This window comes from Stegodyphus dumicola, chromosome 5, assembly GCF_044657685.1.
Source record: "Stegodyphus dumicola isolate Sdum_Otavi_A_Nest chromosome 5, ASM4465768v1".
Classification (NCBI taxonomy): Eukaryota; Metazoa; Arthropoda; class Arachnida; order Araneae; family Eresidae; genus Stegodyphus; species Stegodyphus dumicola.
Genome location: NC_140772.1, coordinates 125,172,257 through 125,198,947, shown reverse-complemented (window position 1 = coordinate 125,198,947; position 26,691 = coordinate 125,172,257). Strand labels below are relative to the sequence as shown.

General features: G+C 32.5%; 1 protein-coding gene across 4 annotated transcripts in view; it reads right to left on the bottom strand.

Annotated features, from left to right (window-relative positions):
- Positions 1-26,691, bottom strand: part of LOC118202346 (protein phosphatase 1 regulatory subunit 21-like) — a 235,139-nt gene that overhangs the window by 20,649 nt on the left and 187,799 nt on the right. For all 4 annotated transcript variants that reach the window (XM_085817028.1, XM_085817025.1, XM_085817026.1 and 1 more), the window contains 4 exons: positions 23,061-23,099; positions 9,946-9,990; positions 4,844-4,981; positions 3,421-3,519 (listed from right to left, as the gene is read on the bottom strand). In XM_085817028.1, the coding sequence (XP_085673154.1) occupies positions 3,421-3,519; positions 4,844-4,981; positions 9,946-9,990; positions 23,061-23,099 (321 nt within the window). The remainder of the gene's footprint in view (positions 1-3,420; positions 3,520-4,843; positions 4,982-9,945; positions 9,991-23,060; positions 23,100-26,691) is intronic.

The window sequence follows — 26,691 nt, the reverse complement described above, 5'->3', positions numbered from 1 at the left end:
ACCTAAGTCCTGCTATATGACATACCAGTTAAGAAAAATGCATGAAATGAAACCATAACTCAAAAATAAATTAAAGGTAAGAAATGTGGAAAATATATTTACCTTCACGTATATACTTATATTTACCCACTAAAGAAGTCCTAAATACTCAGACTATATTATAAAAAATGTTGTAACAACGAAATATTAAATTTGGAAGACAAAAGGAAATTTTAAATTTTACTTACAAAAGAATTACAGCAAACTATATATCATATGAAGCTATCAAAATCTGATTCTTCACTATCTGAATTAAAAAGATTTAGTAAATCCTGATCTAAGTCTTCCAGATCATCACATTCATCTTCTTGGTTTACAGTCTCTTTATCTAAGGAGATAATTTCAGCTTCTTTGAACCCTGCTATTATTGACGAAGTTTTTACCGATTTCCACGCACTTCCTACCCACTTTGCGATTTCTTCATAAGATGCTCTATGCTTTTTCTCACTTTTGGTATACCTATGCAATCCTTCAATCATCCAACAATCCATTGCTTTCGGACAACAGCTTTGAAGGATTTATTACCTGACAAATTTAATAGTTGTAAGATTTTTGTCAAACCACCATGAATTATTGCTACGGTCGAAGACAATTTTTGACATCTGGTTTTCACTGACTCAAGTAAATTAGCACGCATAGAATTCATTATCAATTACCCTTTTGGTTGGAAAAAAGATCCCATACGACACTGCCAAACTTTTTGTAGCCACTCCTGCATGATTGTTTCGCACATCCAGCCGTTCTCGTTTGCCCAAATAATTACGTCATTAGGAAAATCACCCTTCAGAATAGTCTTTCATTTAAAAATGATCATCGGCTTTAGCTTGTCACCATTTGCGGCACAAGCTAACACACATGCAAATGACGTTCTTTCATCACCCATCATAAGCACAGATACAGTTTTTGCACTAGTTTCATCAACAGTTCTGTTTGCAGGAGAGTCGAAAGCTAACGGCGTTTCATTCATATTTATTAGTGACCGAAGAAGTTTTTTTTTTGTCAATAATATCTGTCACATATTTTAGAAAAGATGCCTTTTTATCCTGCCAGTCCATTGGTAATTGTTGCCCGCCTGTTGTTCTAGTAAGCACAGAAATATTTTTTCTTTTCATAAATCTGCTACACCTCTTTGAAATCATTTATGTTCATTCGTTTTGCTATAAATTTTCCTTGTAAGTGAATTTTTACAGTTGAAATTGCCATTCCCTTTCCTCGTTGCTCCTTTATCCAGTTTGGAAGGTCGTCGTCTAGATTCGGCCACCTTACAGTACCATTTCTTTTGGCTCGTTTCTGTTATGGCATATTTTTAATAAGTTCTTTTTCAGTTCTCCAACGTCGAATACATCTGTCGTCCACTTAAAACTCTCGAGCTGCTGCTCGATTTCCAATTTGTTCAGCACGTGAAATTACATTAAGCTTAAAACCAGCAGTATAGCTTTTGTTTAGGTGACATTTTCAAAAATTTTCCACTCCCTTCTTACTTAAAAACTATCCAACATATAGTTGTACCCAAACTGTATCTGGCAGAACGCCAAGAAAAATTGATTCATGCTGAAGGGGAAATACATGAGAGTTCGTTATTGCGAGGCAGGTGGAGTCGTGTTCGCCTTCGAAAAAAATTGCAGAAAAGGCAGGGGTGGGGAGAGGATGGGTCCTGGAAGATTCATCGAATGGCAGAGAAGAGAGACTATTCAAACTGATGAGAATGTTGATTTGAAAGAGGGAAGAATATTATTGTTCTGAGATCTCATTTAGGGTGAGTAAGGTATGTAGGTCTGTTCAAGGGAAAGAATGTAAACAAAATAACGTTCGCAAAAAGCAACTGAGTAGTCTTTTGTGTGGGAACAGCACCAATCTATGCACAATGACAAGGCCATCCAAACTATGTACAATGACCATCATAGGAAATATTTTATTTTTAGTGCGCCATGTGTAGAAATGCTGCACCCGCTGAAAATTTAAGTATTAAACACGTAAACGGTGCGGCGTTTCATCTGAAAATTACGGTATTTCAATATTAATAATAATATTTTTTTTACACTTTTTGGGGGGAGAAAGTATTTTTGTTTTTGTGTGCATTAGGCTTATTTATAAAAAGTGCTTAGGCACACACTGATATTCAGTGCCACAAAGGAACTTCATCCTCCTTGCATTAGAAGAGAGAGACTAAGTTAAAGTAAGTACAGCAAACAATCTGCACAAATATAGTTCAACCTTTCAGTCTCTAGCACTATGGAATTTCTGCAAGGTAGCAAATGTTTTTGTTGCTTCTGACTGTGTACCATCAGCATCCTTGTCTGCAATGATGCCTGGTTAGACAACCAAATGCCAAGATGTCATCTTTCCAGATGTCCTGCACTTCTGCATGAAGTATCATGATGGTTGCATTTATGTCTGGCAGCATTGCAGCGATAACCTGAGACAACTGTACCAGTTTACCTTTTGTACCATTAATTATTTGTATGATAATAAAGTTCATATTCAGTCTAAATCTTTTGGCCACACACTACCTTACCATCCAATACAAATAAGAAATAACAATAGGGAAAGTGTCCTCAATGTAAAATCTTTAATTTACACCTAGTACAGTAATGTTTACTCATAAAATTAATCTTTAGAGTGGGCATGTCATAGAACAGAGTTTCTTAAACTGTGGGTCGTGACATGCAGCAGCAGGTTGCCAAAACTTTTAGCAGTTTTAATATTTCTTTAATTTATTATAATAATTTTAGAATGTATCTAAAAACAGATCGAAATAAGACAATACAGACAAAGAAAAAACTAAAACGTTTCGACGCATTCTTTTTATAATATAAAGGTTCATTTTACTTGCTATGCAGGTGACGCTGTTATTTCATGTTATTTAAAATGTTCACATTGTTCTATGTCTTAAAAAAATCAGAAATTAAAGTTAATGACCTAAAACTGCCATAGTATATTAGAGTACAAGGAAAAACACTGACAGTTTCGCTCGTGCGTGTGTCAGATTTGCGCAATGCTTATATGGTCCCACAAAATTTTCGTAAATATCATGGGGTCACGAAAAAAATCTCAATGATAAAAAGGGATCGTAACTGGAAAAAAATTAAGAAGGCCTGTCACAGAAAGACACCACATCAGTTTTCTTTGGTCCCCCCCCAGATGCTGTTGAAAATATCACAATTCACCTTTGTTCTCATTGGATGCATTTTCCAGAAATATCATTTTGATAATGGAGGTGACTAGCAACTTGAGTTTAATATTATAATAAACATGGCTTATAATAAGCTATATCTTAGACATTTTATTTTTATTATAGTGTTACATTTTGATGGCCAGCAATGTATATGTACTTTTAGTTATATCTCAGAAATAAGCATTCAAAATTCAAATAAATATTACCTTCATACGCTCAATAACCTGCCTTGCATTTGCAATTTCATTTTCTAACTGCTCCTTTTTATGCAAACTCATTTTCAATTTTTGATGCAATATTTCACACTAAGAAACAAAATAAAAAAGCAATCATAAATAAAAGCTACTGTATATATTTACTCTTTCAAAGTAAGTATTCTTAACTTAGCCCCTTCGAGCCGGGTAGCGAAAACGCGCACTTATCGCGAAGGCCGGCAGTGTCTTCTGCGAGCGTCTCTCCAGGGCCGGGGGCTTTTTTGCTACTAAGCCTAAATCCATGAAATTTCCGAAGTATCAACGCATCGTTTAATAATGCTCTATAGAGTATTTAAACGGCTTATGCTTTATAAATATTTATATATATATACTTTAATTACCTTATTTCTTGTTTCAATGCATATTTTACACATTTTATTTTAATTACTCACCATTTTATGACTTTTAACATTATACATCTGAAAACTAAATATATTACTTAAAATTCTCTTTTCGTATGAAAAATTTGTAAACAGGGATCTACACACAGTCCTACGTTACATTCCTTGAACTCGTAATAACTCATTTGCCGTTTTGGAGGATTTTTCCGGGAATGTGAACAAACGAAGCATCGTCGTCTCATTTTCTTATCAGTCTCTTCTGAACAAAGTTTTGGAAAATGTCTTTCAGTTAATCTTTCAGAATCAATATCTGAAATATTTTGCATCATTTCTGCTATTTCATGCTCTGTTAAACATTTTCGACGCTTCGACATTGAAACGGTAAAAACAGAAGGAATTCACGTCTAACAAGATCTAATTATTTTCTAAAAACTGAACTGTAAACCGAAATACTCAACGCTTTAGCGCATATAAAACTTCTACTTACAATAAACAACTACCACGTGCGACTAAAGTGCGATTTAAAGAGACGTCATAAATCATGCCATTCGAAAACATTTAGTTCCCTATTTGTTTATATAATCAAAAACACATTTATGTGAGTCATGCTTCTCTCATTTCGAGTAGGTCTAATGCACATGTATCTGAAACCATATGGACATACAGTGCCATCTTGTGGCAGAAATTATAGTTTGAAAAACGTTCCAAGGTACTGGCACAAATACGTGACAGTCGGTAGTAAACGCAACAATGCCCTGACACGCCTGCGTGTCGGCCGATAGATAAGTGTGTTCATTGCTGGCACGTATACGTGACAGTCGGCGCGAAGGGGTTAGAGGGGAAAAAATGCTTCATTTTATATAAAAATCACTACTTAAATCTTTGAAAAACAGATACAAGAAATGTCAGATCATTAAAAATATTTTAAGCTATGTTTAAAAATAAAATCAATGATGACTGAGAAGCAAATGTTAATGAAAAAATAAAGAGTTTTCTAACATTATATTTAGACATTGAAATAAAAAGATACAGACTTCATTTCTAAAGGCAATGGATTTGCTATCCGCAAACTGTATCTGCTTGATCAGCCGATTTACAGTTGTTTTAACAAATAACTGGATTTCATCATAATCTTGTAACTTCATCTCACCACTTGATTGAACAGCAGGATTCTAAAAAAAGATAACTTTCCATTAAAATAACAGAACTGTGAAATTTACATGATAAGGAAGAAAATCAATTTAATAAATAAATATACTGTAATATGATGAAATGCATTAAGGAAAAAGCATACATATAACATAATGGATGGTTATAATTAAAATATTCCTACTCATAACCCCATAGAAGTATATTCTAATCAAAATATTTTGCAGTATTGTTCTTAATGAAAAAGAATTCTGAAAAAACAAAAGTTCAAATTTTCGCCATCAGGTAGCATTTTACAGCAGAAATTTTATGCAAATCAGAAAATAATCCACTTCTGAATAAAATAAAAGTAAGCATAAGAGAAATTCAAAAGGTTTTTTAGATGTTTGATCTCCCTGTTCTCCATACATAACTCCTGTGATCTCTATCTGTGAAGATTCCCAAAAGACTATGCTTATCAAGGAAGCATACAGACTCAGCCTGAGCTGAAAGCTAGCATAACATGGCATGTTACTCATATTCCCTGAGAACAGCTTTGTGCAGCCACTGATCATTCTGATTTAAGTATCCATCACTTATTTAAATACCAAGATAATTAAATTTAAATACCCATTAATTAAATACACTTGCAGGAGGTGCATATTCTGAATACTGGTTGCTATAAATGAAACTAATTTTCCCTTTCTGACTTACAACTGTAGTTCTTTAAGCTCGACACTTTCCTCTAAGGCTTAAAAGGCTTATTTTTCTTCTTCTTCTTCAGAAATCTCTTTATTGTGGTCTGAATAACAAATATACCAAATTTCTTCAAAATACACTGCTCCAAATGAGCTCTAGATGGCTCACAATAGGAAACTGCATTCAATACAAAAAGTTTCATGACACTTATTTAGGCTAAAAAAGAAATGCTTTGAAAGTAGGATAAACTCATTTTGAACAACTATGATAAAGCATTTGATACACAAATAATTTTTATAAATGTTATTTTCTTTAAAAGAAAAGAAAACTAATATTTATTTCAATGTTTCTTAAAAACATTAATCGGACATTTACGAGGGTAAGTTGAAAAATAAGTTTCCTCTGTCGACTGTGGTCAGAGTTGTGTATGAAAGTCAAAAAATAGAATGAGACATTAAAGATATGACATACCTTTATTTTTTCACATAGGTACCAAGTACATTGAGACATTTGTCATATCGCTTGATAAGCTTCAAAAAGCCCTCCAGGAAAAAATCAGGGCTTTGCATATGGAAGAAGCGTTGAACGGCTTGTTTCACTTCAGTATTGCTTCCAAAACACCTTCCCCCGAGATTTTTCTTCAAAGCCGGAAACAGATGGAAGTCGCTTGGTGCGAGATCAGGACTGTATGGCGGATGGTTGTAGGCGCTCCCAACCAAGAGTTGCAATATGGTTTTGTGTTGCCATCGCCGAATGTGGTCTGGCATTGTCATCCAACAGCAGAACGCCGGATGTGAGATGGCCAGGCCGCTTTTTCCGAATTGCCTCTTTCAATTTCGACAGGGTGTCACAGTAGCGCGTAGCATTGATGGTTCCAACCTCCAAAAAGTCCAGCAACAAAACTCCTTGGGCGTCCCAGAAAACTGTGAGGAGCACTTTACCTGCAGAGGGAGTTGTCTTGAACTTCTTTCGGACAGGTGATGACGGATGTTTCCACTCCATAGATGCAGCCTTCGATTCTGGTATGAAATGGTGGACCCACGGTTCATCCCCCGTCACAATCCGAAACAGAAAGTCATTGCCATCTTGGTAACGCACGAGATGTTCCAGGCTGACCCCCATGCATTGTTCCTTGTGTGTCGAGGTCAATTGTCGGGGCACCCATCGTGCTGACACTTTTCTGTATCGAAGAATGTCGTGGATGATGTTTTGAGCTGGCTCATGTGAGATACCAAGTTCTTCCGCTACTTCATCGATGGCCGGTTCGCTCTAATTATGTCATCCACCTTCCTGACATTTGCATCTGTAGTGGCCGTGCGCGTCCGTCCAGCTCTCGGTATGTCCTCCACTTGCTGACGTCCATCACTGAATGTGCGACACCATCTCTGCACCATTTGCTTCGACATCACACCTGGCCCATAGACTTCCACGAGGCGGTTATGAATTTCTGTTCCTGATACTCCACGTGCCCATTCATAGCGGATAACTGCTCTCACTTCCTCCTTTGACCACGAATTCAAAACGCACCTTCTCTCCATACCTACTGGGGCTCAAATGAGAGGCTGGTCTCCGCTTTGCGCAGGCACTGCAACAGCGCCATCTGCTTGATTTGCAGCGACCTGTACCCAATGGTGTATCGGTGACTTGTGCGTTTTCCTGCTGTGTCGCCTTTCGCCCATAGCCGTTCAACGCTTCTTCCATATGCAAAGCGTGAATTTTTCTTGGAGGACTTTTTGAAGCTTATCAAGCGATATGACAAATGTCTCAACGTACTCGTATGAGAATAATAAAATAAAGGTATGTCATATCTTTAATATCTCGTTCTATTTTTTGACTTTCATACACAACTCTGACCACAGTCGACAGGGGAAACTTATTTTTCAGCTTACCCTCGTATATAAAATATTTTATAGACTTTTACCACAATGGCAAGTTTCAATACATTTGATAAGATATCATTTATAAATTCACTTTTAATTGTTCATAATTTCAAGGAACTGAAAAAATAATTGATTCAAAAATTGTAAATCTGAATTCTGCAGTCTAATTGCTCTAAATTATTATGTATGATATGAGTATTTTATTATTTAATGAAAGTAATTTGATGTAATACTCCCATCCCACACACATACCAAATTTTTTTCAAAAAAATCTTTAAAAGAATTTAACAATGTTTTGTTAAACAGAATATTTTGAGGTTCATTGTATATATTATTTCAAATTTTGTTAAAGCTCTTTATTTAAATTTCTAAACAAATTCCATTCCTCAACACATATGAAACATTAACTGATATTTTTTTACCTTATTTTATGATTTGGTACTAATTTGAATCTAAAAAGTTTCAGTTAACTGTTTTGTACCTTATTTTGAAAATTTGATAAATTGCATAGCTTTTTAACTATTAACAGCTTTTTCTCCTTTCTAAATGATCATTAATTATCATTTTATATTATTCTTATCAATATAGAAATTAATATACTAAAGCAGGGGCTCACAACCAGGAGGGTTTTATCTGTCTAAGGGAAAGGGTGCATTCATGGAGAACGTTTTACGAAAAACTGGCTTGTATACACATTGCACACGGGGAAAACCATGAAAACACCCATGCAGCCAGCCTGCTTGTGGGATTTGAACCTCGGACCAAACTACCAGCGTTCAGCGACTTTACCACTCAGCTGCTGGTAGGTCGCAACCAGGAGGAAATTTCTATTTCTCCCAGGGGTGGAATTTCAGTTTCAGGGAGAGGAGTGCATTTTGAATTTGATTCACCTTTTAAGTATTTTCAGTTTAACCCTCTGAGCGGCACAGGATTTTAGATCCGTCATGAAGACCAGTAATTAAACAGCATCTATTAATTGCGTTTGTTTAATTACTAATTTTAGTCTGTATTTTCAAAAACTTACATTCATTTACATTATTAAAGAAAGTAAGAAAGCAAAATATCTTAATGCAGGCCAAGTAGCAAAATTTCTGAGTACTGGATAAAGCCAGTCATAACACTCAGAGGGTTAAGAATATATATATATATATATATAATCGAAATAGAAATTGAAAAACAAACAAGTAATGTGACGTAAGACCTATTTGGTCTTAAAAATTGTTTTGCGCAAAATATGAAATAATGGTAAAAAATATTGTAGTGAGCTTGCTAAAAAGTTACCAGGGGCTGTGGCTCCAAGAAATAGTTCAACACAGTATTTTTAAAATATTAACATAGAAGGAATGTTTAAAAATTATTAACATGGAGAAGTGAAAAAACATCCTACATGCGAAATAAAACTGTTAAAATCAATGTTGGAAAAAATGTGAAAAGTTAATACATATAAAAACAGATCGACGGAACAAGTTAAAACAAAATTAAAATATAATAAATAAAACACAAATTGCAAAAATTATAATTAAAACATAACTTGCAAAAATTACAAAGCGGAAAATGGTAAATTAGCCCAATTGGACTTCCAACCAGGCTTTTCGAAAAAAATTTTTCGTCAAACAAGAGCTTCAATTGTCTGTTTCGGCGAAACGCGTAATGGTGTTAGCTTAGTTCGACATTCAACGATTTTTCCCTTGAAAAGCTTGGTTGCAAGTCCAATTGGGCTAATTTACCATTTTCCACTTTGTAATTTTGATAATTTTTGTAATTTTTGCAATTTATGTTTTAATTATAATTTTTGCAATTTGTGTTTTAATGATTATATTTTAATTTTGTTTTAACTTGTTCCGTCGATCTGTTTTTATATGTATTAACTTTTCACATATCACAACGATCAGATTAGTTTCTTTGTGCATTCACATTTTTTCCAACATTGATTTTAACAGTTTTATTTCGTGTGTAGGCTGTTTTTTCACTTCTCCATGTTAATAATTTTTAAAAATTACTTCTATGTTAATATTTTAAAAATACTGCGTTGAACTATTTCTTGGAGCCACAGCCCCTGGTAATTTTTTAGCAAGTTCACTACATTATTTCTTACTATTATATATATATATATATATATATATATATATAAACTACTTTTATTCAATGTTTGATACTTATCAACACTTTCTATGCTTGTTCTTGTTTAATTTACAAAGCATAATACAAATAACCTAAATTTAAATAAATGTATACGTAATTTTTGAGTTTTAAAAAGGAGGGAGGGGCATCATCTAACAATGGCAAAAAGGGTGCATCGGGCAAAAAAGGTTGAAAAATCATTGTATTAAGGAATAAATAGAGGATTTTCATGGGGAGGAATAAAATCACACTATTCGACACTAATGTTCGATATATGTACTATACACTAAGATAATAATAATACACACCTTGGCTTTCATTAATTGGCATTCCAGCATCCAGTTTTCCTTGTCCTTTGAAAGAAAAAAACAGTTTTAGTCATTTTAAGAAGGTGAATAAGAGATTTGAAAAAAGAATGGTTTATTAGATTTACGTTTCCTTCTGGAATTGCCAAAGTCCCGAGGAGTCTGGATTTCGGACTTTGTACTGTATTATGTGGTGCTATTATTGTTTCAATTTTATAAACATAAGCAAGTTTTCAAAAACAAAATCACAGAATCTTATTGCACACAAGTTCGATTTTAATTTACATGATGGCTGTACATGATGTATTGATATATATATATATATATATTTTAATACTGGAAATTAAAATGTTTAACTTTATTTTTAAATCACCTTGCTAAAAAATATGCAACCTATTCCTTATTTTTTGTAGTACATTAGATTTAACTAAAGCCTGCTTCTACTAGGTAAGAAAAGGAGAAAGTCGATAATGTTGTTTCGGTAACAACTTTTAAGTTTTGAAATATTTCTCTCGATTAACTTAAATTTTAAAACTTGATATACCCATGTGTTTTGATTAAAACTTGTACTTGAATGTCTCTTTTAGATGCAGTAAACTCTTCTTGCACCAAGATCAGATTTTTGCTTGCGTCTTCTTGTGCTGCGTTTTGCATTTTTATATTGCACTTATTGCATAACAACTTTAAATTAATATTAATTTAAAAGATAATATTAAATAAATCTTGTACATTTTCCCTTACATTTATTTTATATGATTTCTTCCTTATTATGTGATAATATCATCAGGTCCAGACTTAGAGACCCAGGGCCCCTAGGCACTTGACATTTCTCAAAGCTATTTTGGAAATTCAGCAAATTAAATAGTACAGAACATATAATTTTCAATTGACTTTAATAAACATCAAAATTCAGAATTATACAGTCTGTGTTACTATAGTTACGCTATTTTATAAAATTTATAGAATAATACAACAAACTTTCTTCTGTGCAAAAGAACGAATGACATCACCATAGTCAATTGACTGCATTATTTCTGACACTATGTACATTACAGAGAATGAACTGAGCCTGTACTCTCCTGTGTTAGATCTTAAGTAATTCTTTACTCTCTTTAGCACAGAAAACGACCTTTTTGCTAAGCGGTTTGACGCTGGTGTACACAACAGCATTCGGAGCACAATTCCTACGTTTGGATAAATGTCCAAAAAGCCTTTTTCCGATAAGTATTTGTATGGCTTCTGTGACGATAACTCCATAACTTCATCATTTTATGGCAAACGAGCTTGCAGGTGCAGACACTCGTTTTCCAAAGTCCTATCCAAATCCCTTGGATAAAAAGTTATGAGGTTTCTGGCTCCTTCAAGGAAGTATTTAGATTCCAAAGATTCCAAACAATGTAGTTTCGTAAGAAAGTCAAACTTTTACTTAAATCCTCATAAGCAGATCCGCATCTCTTTAGTTCTGTAATTAGTCTATGTATAATGACATTAAAAATGATAACTCTAAATCTGTCCCTGCCGCGTATTTCCAAACCCTACTCCACATTTTGAATTTCTGACGTCACGGAAATATCTATTAGTTTCACCTGGCAAATAGAAGACGGTGTACTCCCCTTTAGACTACTACGGCGTGCTTTCGAAAGAATTGCGGTGCTGAATAGTATGTTTAGGTGCTAATTGTGAGATTTTTGCAATTTAAATTATTATGAGTGGAAATTTATGCAAAATCTTTAGTGAATAGTTATTGTTTATCAACGTAGTGTATTTGAAGAAAGAGGAGAATAATTCACTGCTGACGTATACACTAACAGTACGAAAAATCTAGAAGGTGATACTCAGCAATAAATGCAATGCATTCATCACAAAATTCAGCGACACCAGTAAAACAAACGAGATTGTTCGCAAAAGCACATCCAGATCTGAAGGCACAAAAAACTGTATGTGTGCCAATACAGCAAGTTTAATAAAAAAAACACTTGCAGAAAACTTCAGATCAAGGAATAAGAATTGCAGTGCCTCTTTGTGTGCTTAAAAACTACAAAGCATTCTGCAGACAGAATGCTGCTAAAATCAAGGTTGACAAATAGATTAATGCATTTTAATGTTTCTTTTAGTGCATATATTTTAAAATTATTAAACTAACTTGCACAGTTGTTTAATTCCTTAAAACGGCGATCAAGTTCATCTATAAAGATATACAAGGAACTTCATAATTATCAAAATACTTCATTGCTTTGGTGAAAAACTGAAATTTACTAAATTACCTAACTTTATAAGATTAAATATCTTCGCAACTGTAGTATTATGTTCTGTTTGATAAAAGCTTAACTACTTTATGCATTTGTTATACATTATTTTCTGTTTTATTTAACATAATTAGTAAATGTGTTAAAAAATGCAGTGTGTACTTGTGCAGTGTGATTGCATGCTTGTGTAATGAACTTTGATTTTCATGAACAAAAAACAAATACGATCTTCGAATCAGTACTTTTTTGTTTTCCAATTCCTGTGTTTTCCTATCCCTGTGTTTTAAATTCACTTCAAGTATGTGTCTGTGCACTTTTGACGATGTAAATACTGAAATGTGTATACAGTAAAAACTGAACTAAAAAAAATATCCAGAATGCTGTTGAAATTTTGGATAGTCAAGCATATAAAAAAATGAAATACTGTAGAAAAGGAAGTGAATGGAAGAATAAACTACTAGTCTAAAATAATAAAAACAGTTCATCCTATTTGTAACAACTTGAATATCAAAAAGCCAATATGTAATATTATGCAAGATTTTGAAAACACTGTATACTACTGATCTTTGGAATACGATAATGGGTGATTTTTGCAATGGTTGTTATGTGGATTAAGATTGCAAGTTGAGACTTTAAATATGAACAATAGTAATTTGAAAATTTGAAGTAGTAATTTTATATCCAACAATCTCTGCCAAATAACTTCCATGTTTTAAGTAATTAAAATATATATTTTAACCACTTGTTATTAATTTTATAAAGTACATTCTATAGTTTAAATTTGATTTACTTTCATCTATTTTAATGTTTGCCATTATAAATTTAATAAATTAATTATAAATACCAATATGCCAAAATAAATTTTATACTACTTTTTTAAGATTCCATAGCTGTTAATTAAGCAAACAGAACAGGATATTTTTTATCCTGACCTCCTTTACAATTTATTTAGTTATTGTATACATACATATGTATTTTATGTAAGAAAGGGATTTATGTGCAATAGATACAGGGGTTGGACAAAAATATGGAAACACCTTTAAAAAAACATGTTTCTTTGCTTAATATGGTGTAGGAAACCCGTTGGCATCCAAAACAGCTTGCAGTCTTCTCGGAATGGATAAATACAGTTCCTGTATGTTTGCCAAGGGAATATTATACCATTCTTCCTGCAAAACGGTGGCAAGTTCAGATAACGATGTTGGCGGTGGATAACGAGAACGCACTTTCCGGTCCAATGTAGATCACAAAGGTTCGATAATATTCAGGTCTGCTGACTGTGGTGGCCAGGGGAGATGGGACAACTCAGCCTCGTGCTCAGAAAACCAGTCCTGGACAATGTGAGCTGTGTAAACAGGGGCTTTGTCGTCTTGGAAGACACCATCACCATCGGGGAACAAAGTTTGTACCATGGGATGAACTTGATCGGCCAAAATGTTCACATAAGTCTTGGCAGTCATGTGCCCTGACACAGTTCATTTGGGGCTAGCAGAGAACCACGATATGGCTGCCCAAACCAGAACAGAACCCCCGCCATGTTTCACTCTTGGCAACAAACAGTCTGTATTATAGGCTTGAGATGGCGTTCTCCAGACGTAAACTCGGCCAGAAGTGGGAAACAATGTGAAAGAAGACTCGTCAGACCATATTACCCGCTTACACTGCTCTATAGTCTAGGCTTTATGACTTAAACACCACCTTTTCCTGTTACGGGCATTTAGCATCACTGATGAGTGGCTTCTCAATCGCAGCACGGCCAGCAATTCCCTGTTTATGAAGCTCCCTTCTAATTGTTTTGGTACTCACAGGGTTCGGTAACACAACATTCATTTCAGCAGTAACTTTTGCAGCTGTGGTCTTCTTATTTTTCGTCACAATTGCCCTTAATGATCGTCTGTCACGATCACTCAGGACACACTTTCGTCCGCGCTGTGATTTAGCAGATCATATTTTTCCGCTTTTCAAATATGCGGAATAAATCTTCGATACAGTACCTCTTGAAACACTAAACACCTCGGCTACCTTGCTTACGGAAGCACCTACCATACGTGCTCCAACAATTTGCTCACGTTCGAAGTCTGTTAACTCTGACATAATGCAATGACAACCTCACATAACAGTACTCCGACAACAACTGAACTGTTTAGCACATTTACGAAGTTGTATAGGCGGCGTCAGTAGTCAAAAACACCAGCGCCACCTACATATTTCATTAAAATCAATCTTTCTTTTCAAACATGCATTTCACAAGGTGTTTCCATATTTTTGTCCATCCACTGTATATACAGATGTGTTTGGGCTATGTATATACAAAAAAATTTTTAAAAGGAAAATTTATAATCCTTCCAAGAATTTTCGTGCATTATGCTGCTAAAAATTGATCAGTAAATACATAAATTTAGAACCAATTTTTCGTAAAGACTAAAAATTAAAATTCAAATTAACTTGATAAAATCCTGTAAATGTAGAATATCAAATATTCTTTTTAAACTAGTAAAATCTTTTTAAATTGGAAGATATTTTTAATTATTTTACTTTTTCTACATTTTTAAGGACATGTTTTCATTTTTTTAAGAATCTTTTTAGTTTTTTAAATTGGAAGATATTTTTAATGATTTTACTTTGTATTTTTGCCATTTTCTTTTGCTTTGTTGAAGGCCAGAATTTTCGTTTGAACTACTAAGATAAAAAATATATTGAAATGGTTCATCAGCTGATTCTGGATACAGAAAAGCAAGGATTTTGTTTTAGAAGGGGAAATGTAATTAAAGTTGACATACCTCCTCTTGACAATGTTATGTTGAAGTTGGTTGGATTCCTCGTTTTTCTTGTTCTTTTATACTTTTTTTTTTTTTTTTTTTTGTTTTTCTTGTGATGGTTTATTTTTAATTTTTTACATTTTAAAATATTCTTACTGTACATTTATAGGATTTTATGAAGTTCATTTGAATTTCAATGTTTTAGGCTTTGTGAAAAGTTGGTTCTAAATTTCTTTATATATATATATATATATATAAGAACTCCTACACTCCTAGAAAAGAAAAAAAAAAAAAAAAAAAAAAAAAAAAAATTATGCATTTATTTATCCAACATTTTCATTTTGAAGCATTTTAGTACATGCTTTCCCTCAATATTTTAAAAGTTGATTTTTTGTTGACCTGAAATATGTAATATGGAAAAATTCTATCAGAAAACATAATTCAACTCAGAATAGTCATTTGAAACATTTTAACATGTTTTTCCATTCAGTTGAAACAGTAAAATTATAGAAAAATTCCCACAGAAACATAATTCGGCTGAGAAACAAAACATGAAAAAACAAATGGGTCAGGAAATTGATTGGTCTAAAACAGGGCTTCTTAAACTTTTTTTCAGTCGTGACCCTTTTTTATCACCGAAATTTTTTTGTGACACCTGATCCCAAAATATTTACGAAAATTTTGTGGGACCCCATAAGCATTGCGAAAAACAGACACACACGTGAGTGAGAACTATTAATTTTTTTACTTGTACTGTAAGATACTATTGCAGTTTTAGGTCATTAACTTTAATTTCTAATTTTAAGACATAGAACAATGTGAAAATTTTTATTAAGTAACTGATGAAATGACAGCATCACATGCAAAGCAAATAAAATGAACATTTATATTATAAACAGAATGCGTTGAAACATTTTTGTTTTTCTCTTTGTCTGTATTGTCTTCTCTTTATATATTTTTAGATACTTTGCGTAAAAATATTTGGTAATCATAAAATTATTATATTAAGTTAAAGAAATACCAAAACTGCTAAAATATTTTGCGACCCCCTGCTGCAGATGGGGGTTGCAATCCCCAATTTAAGAAACTCTTGTCTAAAATAACGTTACAATATTTGACTAATATACTTATTAGAACACTGGATAACTGAAGACACAGCCAGTGCAGCTATGGCAGGTGTGCAAAATTTTGGAATTTGCAGAAACATTAAGTAGTAAAATTCTTGGAATTCAGGAGTGGAAACATTTTTATAATTTAGGACCCATAGAGATTGCACAGCACAGCAAACTGTACCTGCTGAAGCTAGGATTCCAGTGCAGGGTTATATTCTTGTAAGGTGTATGCCTGAACGCAGAGATGCATTTTGAGTCATGATCACTATATCACGAGCCTACACAGCATTGTGTGATATGTCATTCATTTAGATAAAGAATAAAATTGATTGCACATTAGTTAAATAACCTAAATCATTCTTTGTAAGTATTATGCAAGAGTACTGTAATTGTTGAATAAGAATACGACACTTGCTTTCTGTTAATCTGAAATGGGATAGATCTTCTAGCAGTTATTCCGGCAGAAGTTTGAAGGGCTGGATCATTCTGTATTTAGTTAGATAATCAAAATACACAAGCTATGGACATAACATATTAAACCGTAATTCACTTTACACATTGGACAGCCAATGTTTATCCATTTTCACATAAGTCGTACTTCCCCGTAATTTTGAAAATACTCTGTTGCGTGCTCAGTTGAAGACAAGTTTGAAATCATTTTTTTTTCCCAAAATGCAATTGATAACTTCTATTGTTTTTTACAAAATTTAAACCTGGGAGTCAAATAAACAAATGTGTGTGGGGGTCCCTAAATTCAATGCAATTTATTTGACAATAAAAGATATACAGAATTTGAAGAGCATTTTGGAAGTTTTTTAACATTTGCCAGAAATTTTAAATTAAACATTTCCATATTTTGATTTTATTGTTTTGCTACTTGATTTTTGTGTTATGCTTGATGATTTCCAAACAGTTCGAATCGAATTTCAAAGCAACTGCATACGTGCAGCTAAGATATAGTTTTTTCAGCTATCTTGGTAGTGTCTTGCATGCAATTTGTAATTGTAATACGCATCGTTTATAACTATGTTTCTTATTTCTAATCAAATTGTTGTCCAGTAAGCATATAACATTTCCTAAGTATTGGAAAATTCAGTAGTGCCTTGAAGGATAATAAAAATTTTTTTGTTTTAGTTGCAATTTTGTTCATTATGGTTAAATGGCCCAAAACAGATACCCAATGTTCATATAAGAAACAGGATGTATAGAACAACATCAAATACACTTACAGAAAAACTATTAATGAAAATGCAATTATTAATGAAAAACTATTAATGAAAAATGAATCCACTGTCTCTCTTTCTACTTCTAATAAAAATTGAGTAAATATCAAGAAGAGTTTATTTTATACTGCTTTATATGTTGCACTATCAATGGAAAATGAATATCCATTGTGTGTTAAATGCAGTGAAAACTTGGCACATGCAAAGCATGAAACCTGCGAAATTAAAAACACATTTACAAACTAAGTATAAAGCTTTAGTAAATAAATCTGAAGAATTTTTTTAATAAATGAGCTGAGAGCATGAAAAATTAAAATATATTTTTGAAAAAAATATACAACAATTCCTGAGAAGGCTTTACGGTTCAACAATTCCTTAAAAGTTTCATATTTAATTGCAAAAAATTTAAAGTCTCATACAATTAGAGAATCATTCATTCTTCCTTCAGCAAATAAAATGACATCGTTTATGCATGGAAGAAAATATAGTAAAGATTTAAAAACAGTAGTATTATCAAAAGATACCGTTTCTCGCCAAATTTCTGTCCTATCATGCACTATCGAATACAAAATCCTGTCTTTACTATACAAGTTGATGAACTACCAACATTACTAAAATGCCTCAATTCATTGTGTATTTAAGATACGATTTTGAAGATGACGCAGTAGAATATATTTTATGTTGTAATATTTGGGAAGGAAAAGCAATTGGAGATAAAATATTTGAAATTATTAACAGATATTTTGAAATGAATAATCTTAGCTAGACATACTGTGTCGCAGTTTGTACTGATGCTGCTGCAAGTAATTATAAAGGACTAAGAGAGTTAATAATGAAAATTACTCCCCATATAATATTCAACTATTGTATGACACATAGATAAGCTTTTGTTGCAAAAGACATTGATGAAGAATTGCACAAGATATTGCAGGGTTATTGCTGCAATTAATTTCATTAAAAGGCAAGATCCTAAGCATTTGTCTCTTTTTAATACACTGCAATGAGATAAGTTCTGTGTATGAGACATTATTACCTAAGTCAGTTGACTTTCACACAAAAAAATACTGCGACATATTTTCGATTTGAGAAATAGAGTTTACATATTTTTGGAAGAAAAGAAATATATATCAGCAAGTTCGTTCATTAAAAATAATTGGCTAGAAAAACTCAGTTACATAGGAGATATTTTTTTAAAACCTAAACATTTTAATACTGAACACCAATACTGAAGCTTTCAAAACTAAGCTAATACTTTGCCAAGGAGAATTGAATAAAAACAACAGAAACATGTTTTTCAGAATTTACTAAAGAAAATGATACAGATTTCTTGTTTAAAACAACGTATGCAAAATTGACAGAAAACCTTTTTGAAAAATTTCCAAATACGGAATTAGATTGGATCCGTGACCAATTTTCCTTTGGTATTTTCAATTCCAATGTATCTCTAAATGAAAAGAACAATTAATTGATATTTCAAGTGACGGAATACTGTATGTTCAAGTTAAGTCACTAACTTGCCAAAAATTTTAGTTATCTATTGGAAACGGATATGCCTATTTAAAAGGAATAAAAGTAAATTATTACGTTCCTTACATAAAATTGTATAGTAAACCTTTAGCTTATATTTTAAAGTTTCTAAAGTGCTTAAATTACATTTCTCTGATATATAAGCATTGAAAGTGTATTTCGCACAGAAATAGAAATAATTTTGCTACTGAATTAACAAGGAGAATTTTTTTTATTGAAATATTGTTCCTCTGTGCCATTTAGTTGCATCTACTACAACCTAAAGATTAAAGAACTGCTTTTAACACATTTTGAATTTGTTGTCATATTGATCTACAAAGCACTATATAAGTGAGTTTTTATTACATTATTGACAAATATAGTTTTTAAACAAACAAAAAAATTTTCAGCGGAGATAATTATTTGTCAAATAGGAATGTATTTTCAAAGTGGAAATAAATAATAAGTGATAAAAAGAAAATTCAGTTAGAACATTCACATCTCTAACAAAGTAGTTTGCATTGATTTAATCTTTATAATAGAATATATTTTACAATGATGAAGCAAAATCCAATGTGAAAGGTTATGTGAAGATTACAATAGTACCTACAGTATTTATCACTTCGTATAATGCTATAATCAGATAATAATATTAAAATAAATTTTATCTGAATGAAGTTTTCTTATTACAGAAACAGTCAAATTATGCAATTACATAAAGTAAATACACTTTCAGACTATATACTTAATACTGTTTACAAGTGCAAGCCAAAGTTCTGTTTATGTTACTTCTTGCCCTTCAGCGCATGCTCAAGAATTACCATCCAGAAGAAACTAGTCGATTTTTCCATGACGTCAAAAATTTGAAAAGTGGGGTAGGGTTTGGAACAACGTATCCCTGCCAGAGAGTTCGGTCCCATTTCCTTTTACTTTGTCGAACTGGACTGTATGCTTACATTTACTCTGCATGTTATGTGCATAGCTATTTTCACCGGATTTTAAAATAACTTTCAGCTCATAATGATCAAAAGTACTGGGTTAAGTGTTTTAGGTATGTTACCAAAGACTGATACAGTTTTTATTACATTACGTTCAACGATCTTACCCAGGTCGATGTTAACAGATTGGAGAGATTTGCTTAGTTTGTTGAACCTTTCCAAGATATCATTCCAGAGAATTGACAAAAAGTCCATCGAGTCTAATGAATTCAGAAGACCTGAAGCCTCAGAGCACGTAGACGGTTTTGCATCATTGGCAATTATCTGAAGAGCTGCATGATCTCGTCCTGGGAGCAACATAGATTTCAGCAGGCATCAGGTCAAGCAGACCAACTTGTCTGAAAAAGACTCTTCACAACTGATGAATTTGACTTCAGTTTCAACAGCAAAATTTCCCATCTCTGTGTTGATGCCGAAAAAACAGAAACATAGTCTTCGATGCCCAGCTCCATCTTGGCTTGAACTTGAAAATGCCATAAAAATGTGGGTGATAGATTAGAGGAAATCTGGGATAAGTGTTTCAACTAAAATGATAATCAATAAGGCCAAAAGATTTGCAGAAAAACATGGGAATCAGTACTTTTTAGGGTCTGATGGCTGGTGCTACAGGTTCATGAAAAGGCAAGGCTTATCAATGTGCACAAAAACAACCATTGCACAGAAAATGCCAGCAGATTATGAAGAAAAAATACTAGCATTTCATAGGTTTGTTATAAATGCACGCAAGAAAACTTCTTTTGAGCTTGGTCAAATAGGAAATATGGATGAAATTCCACTCACATTTGATGTACCATCTAACAAGACAGAGTATTAAAGCGTTTAAATAAATAACCATGAAAACCACAGGTCATGAAAAAACCCAATATATGGTAGTTCTAACATGTTGTGCTGATGGCACAAAACTAGCGCCGTTTTTCATATTCAAAAAAAAAAAAAAAAAAAAAAAAAAAAACTTCTAACGTGTTAAATCTAAACTCCGGACTATCAGTGCCGCCACATCTAAACTTCGGACTATCAGCACCATTACATCTAAACTCGAGAATAATCCTATGGAAGAACATAGTTAGAACTCTGAACCCGAACTCGAATGACTGTTAGCTGGAGAGCGCGTAATTTTTATGTAACCTAATAATTGCATATAAAATGTATAAATGTATCTAAATATAATCTGTTTTTATCATACAGAAGTGTCAGTCTTTGTGCAAAAGCTTCAAATTTAGATATTTCATCGAATAAGAATTTAGAATGGAACAAGCTCGGCTCCCACATGAAAAAAAAGTTAAGAGATTTCTTTTTACCTTTTAGAATTCTATTGAGAGATACAACACAACGGGTGTAATTGTTCATGTTCATCCGAAAGGTTAGATGGACGAAGCTAGAATGAAACTGTGGTTACAGAACATATGGGCAAGGCGACCTGGTGGACTCTTAAGAAAACCCTCTCTTTAGGTTTTGGATCAGTTTAGCACTCATAGAACTGAAACCATAAGGAATAAAGCACGAGAATTAAAAACCCAGATAGCTGTCATTCCTGGCGGACTGACTAGCCAATTGCCAATTTAGATGCATCGGTGAATAAGCCATTTAAGGAAAAAGTGTGAGAACGATGGAACAAGTGGATAGGAGAGCCACATTACGCCCTCACACCCTCAGGTAGAATGAAGCAGCCCTCTATTTCACAAGTGTGCAAAAAGATCTTAGGACGTAAAGGCTGAAGTAATTGTTAAGTCCTTTAAGAAGTGCGGAATCAGTAATGCTCTTGATGGAACAGAAGACGACGCATTATTCAAAAAAGGTGATACTAGCGATGACGGAAACAGTAGTGATGACAATATTCTCGTTTTCGATGATAATGATAGAGAAAAGGATTTTTATGGTTTTGAAAGTAACTAAAGTCTAATTTCATGATAAGCAACGTTTTTTTGTTTTGTTGTTTCTGCTTTATTTTGTATTATGTTTGATTGCTTGCTGTTCATTCATTTATTCATTATTGAAATTTACATATGTTCAAAATAGCTTGCCGTTTGTTAGTTTTCCTTAATAAAAATATGTTTGGTAATTGCACTGAATGATTGTTTATTTGGCTTTTACGAAACGTGAGAACTGAAAGAAACCACATTTTAAGTTACTGTGGTACCGCGCTGTTGCGTGGACTATTGAAACTTTTTTTCCTTGTGTATGGCCTACTAAATAAGGGTGTGTCTTATATGCCATCAAATACGGTATTTATATCATCAGCACCTATTATCATGAATGCCTTTGTAACCGAAAGGAATAATGGCACTCGTCAGCTCACTTTTTTAAGGAAAAATTATAGATAATAATAGTCACTAATCAATTAATTATTTATAATATCAGGAAAACTATACTACCTTAAAAAGCTTCTATGCTATCAGCAGATACAGCAAAAATATTTAAGAATTGATACCAAATGAGGCAACAAAGGTGTACCCAAAAGAAATTTATAAACAGTATAAAAATAATAAAAATAACTTCCTAAAATTTATCATAACTATAATATCTCTCTAAAAACATAAAAATGAATTACTTTAAGTTATAAATTATAGTCTTAAAAAACATAACTTTGATTAATGGAAGTGAAATCAAATAATATTTATACAGATGAAATAATCTTTCTTCACTCCTTTCATACCATAACAGATGATTCATTTTTTTTTTTTTTTTTTTTAACAACTGTTTCTACAGAAAGTTTCAACGAAGCGTTTCTTTAAATTAAAATTTCTTTAAATTATTTTCACATAAATTAAAATATAGAAAGGTGTATATATTTATGTATATGAAGACAAATAGTTCCAACTCTGTCTATCAGCTATATTTCTCACTTTTATGAATCATTGCAAGTAATGATAGCTTAAAATATCTTTTGATTTTTTTTTCAAATATAAATAAATATACTACCAAAAAGGGAAGGTATTAACATAAAATAAAGTTTCTACTGATAATATCAACTGTTTAGAATTATGGAAATGCAGAATATGAGAAAGCTTCAAAACAAATAGAAGCACTGCATAATAATGACTTCACAAACTTTAAGATAAAAAACTGATTAAGAATTTTCTCAGGATTTTATCTTAAAAGCCAGGTTTTTAAGATGAAATTCTGAGATTTCAATTTAAGACAGGTAGTATACAGAGAAACAAAAAATCAAATTTTAAATTACTGATTAGCACATATTGTTTCAGTTATTGTTATAAAATTATAAGCATGCTATTATTTACATTAGTAAATATAAGAATGAGAAAAAAATAATTACCAATTCCAACTGTGTTAATTTATTTCTATACAGCTCTAACTGGAAAATAGAGATGCACACTTAAATTAAAAACACACACCAAAATAATAAAATCACATAGATAATTTCATTAAAAGTACTTTTTAAATAAAATCTGAAATCATTACATATTCTTCCATGTCAATTACTACTATTATTAATATTTTTAACTATAGTACAACATTAACTAGATATTCAAGGACACAAAGAAAAGTAATGTAGTAACCTTTCATTCAAATAGTGTTCTCAGTTGTACAAGGATTTTTCCAAGTCCTGACATAAGCAATAAGAAAATTATGTTTAAATTCTCTTGTTTATAATTATACCTTTTGAAATCTCTCTCCATTATGGGGCAAAAAATTTTGTCACTGAACCTAGTTCTGCCAAAAATGTATCTTCATTTACTACTTCATATTATAATTTACATTTTCTTTTACTACGTCATATTATACTTTAATCTTAGAATATTATACTTCACACTTTTAAAATCTTTAGACAATAAAGAAAACAGCTTTTTTAACAGACTTTTCATGGTCAGCTAACACTCAGTTGTTCAATGATAATATTAATCCTACTTTCCTCATCAAGTTGAATGCAAGCAATTCAAACCCTTTCTCCAGTCTTTGTGATGCTACTTACAGTATAATACATATGTTTTATAACTATTACACATAAATTTTGAAAGTTGTCTACCTCTCAAGTCTCAAGATTTTTGAAGCCTAAGATTTTACATTTTAAATTTCAGATTTTAGAAAGATGTGCAAAAGGAAAACATTATCAATCTCTTTTGAAATGGAAGTAAATAAGGGAGTGGAATTGTTTTGAAGATCAGTGGGGGGGGGGGAAACTTTTGCCAACTTTTAGTTGTCAGAATCAAAACTGAAATGAAGCTTGAAAAACTCAACAAAAACTACAATTGCATAGTACATTAGAATAAAAATATAGAACTCAGAATGAAAAATCTGAGAATTTTGAAGTGGGATTGGTTCAGTAGTTCAGAAAAACGAAAACAAAGGCAGAGATTGAATATACATATATATGGTCCAACTGAAGAAAATGCAGCAAATGAAGACTCAGTCAGTGAATGATATATCTACCTAATTTGATTGATGGCTATGACTCAAAAAATATCTTCAATTGTAATGGAACTGGCTTGTTTTATTGGCTTTTGTCAAATAAAAGACTGTATTTCAAGGAAAAGATATATTGCTGTGGCAAACACAAGCGAGAAAAATTTGCCTGAACTTCTATGCTGTAATACTGATAAAAAGAAGAAACTTCCTTATAGTTATTTGTAAGTCTCTGAATTCACACTTCTTCAGAAACATGAAAGAATTGCATGTTTTTTATCCGAGCAGGAAAAAGCAACTGATGACATCTAAGATTTTTTACAAATAATTTGAATGAATGAGGCAAAACGATGGTAAAAAAGAACAAATAAAGTCTATTGTTAATAAGTCACTGGGCTGCACATCTAATTGATCTCTCATCATTGACATATTTTGGTGTCCTATTTTTTGAGAGGACAGGGGGTGCTGTACTAGCTGGCATCAAATATTAGTCACTGGAATCATATGACCAGAAAAAACACATTATATGTTATTATTATTATTACAAGTTATAAAGCCAAATGTTCTTCTTGCTGTTGAAGAAATAATGCCTATTTTCGATACAGAATATCACACATGCTGACTTTATTCTTAGAAAATGTGATATCTCATTAACTCTTAAATGTTTCGAGAAAACAGATTTTTTTTCTTTTGAATGATGGAAAATGAAGTTATTACAGACTGACAGAGGAAAATGAAGTTATTACAGACTGATAGAGGAAAATGAAGTTAAATGCTTTTCACATTTCAATAATGTCAATAAAAATATATTAACTTTTAGAAGTAAAGAATGTTGAAGCTATATGAGATAATGACGAAAAAATAAAATAAGGGGGAAGATGATGATCATAATGAAATTGATATTCAAATTATCTCTGTTTTGCAAACATATTAGTAGCTTTAGAGACATACAGACATATAAGCATGTCTAAAATGCTTATTTTATACAAAGCACAAAGACACATATTAAGGAATTACAAAAGGCAGATACAGTGTGGACAATTATTCAGCTACATGGGGGGGGGAACACTTGATAATTTTTGAACCGTTGGCAAGATTATTTAAAACTTGGCGATTGAATGGTGGGGCATGTTGGGAATTTGTTTGAGCATGTGCCCTCATATTGTTGTTGTTCGTTTTTTATTGAAAACATCAAAATACAGCATTACTAAGCATATATTCATCATCAATGCCTATTATTCAATCAATAACAGCCTGATTGAGGCTCAAAGGAAATTCGTGACCAAGTACAAGCTGAAGACAACCAGTCCAAATGTTCTAACAATCAAAAATCTGATTAAAAGGTTTGAGAGAACTGTTTGTGATGATAGTGTTGGCAATACTGATCACCAAGTAAATGTGAAAACAGCCAACGAGAACACACAAACTGCATTTCAAAACAGCCCAAAAACATCTATCAAATGAGCTTCATAACAGGTCAGGAGACTTAGCGACAAATTGTCAGCTCTTTCCATACAAAATTCAAACTCATTAGCCACTGAACAAAATTGCTATCGAACAGCACTTGTGTTTTCCCCAAGACTATTGTTGACATGATTCACCAATAAGAATTTGATGTGAATATGGGTTGATTTAGTGACAAAACCAACTTTCATTTGGATAAGTATGTCAATAAGCAGAATTGCCACATTTCAAGGATTGAAAATCCTCATTTCATGATAAAAAAGGTCTTTCTAGCCTAAACGGGTAACTGTTTGGTGTGCAATATCAAATCATAGAATAATCGGCATGATATTTATTGCAAGCACAGTGACTGCTGAATGTTATGTCAAAATTTTAGAAAACGATGTCATCTCTCTTATCCAAGGTAAAACCAGATTTCGAAAAGATGTGTTTGATGCAGGACGAAGCAGAACTCCATCAAACCGATAGAGTGTTTGAAGTTCTGAAACAGCACTTTGGACAGCGCATTCTGGCTTTGGGTACCCAGAGATCACTGGAATAAGATTGCTTGGCCACCATAGTCTCTCGATCTCAACCCTTGTGACTCATTTTTGTGGGGCAATATTAAAGACAAAGTTTACAGAAATAACTCTGAAACCATCACTGAGCTCAAAACAGCTATTCAGGAGGTCATCACACGCATCAATGTCTCGGCAATTCAGCAAGTTTTGCAGAATTTTACTCATCAACTGTGTTATGTAGAGAAATTACCGGATAGCGTTATAAAAATTAGGTGAATGATTTTATGATTTATGGAAATTTAAATTTTATTTTGATTATGAATTATTTATTTTAAGGCTTTAATTTTGGGGAAAAACAGATGCTTCTGGAAATATTATTTAGTTTAAATGAATATTATTTATTTTCTTTTATTTGCAAATCTTGTACAAACTTTTATTCATTGTGAAAGAAGCAGGGAAAGGGAGGCAATTTTCGCCAAGTCATGATTTCGCGCGCTTTAGAATGTTCGAGAAAGAATTTTCATTGTTAGTTGACCTTAAGAGAGGAAAGTACGTGACGGAAAGGTCAAAGGTTGTCTT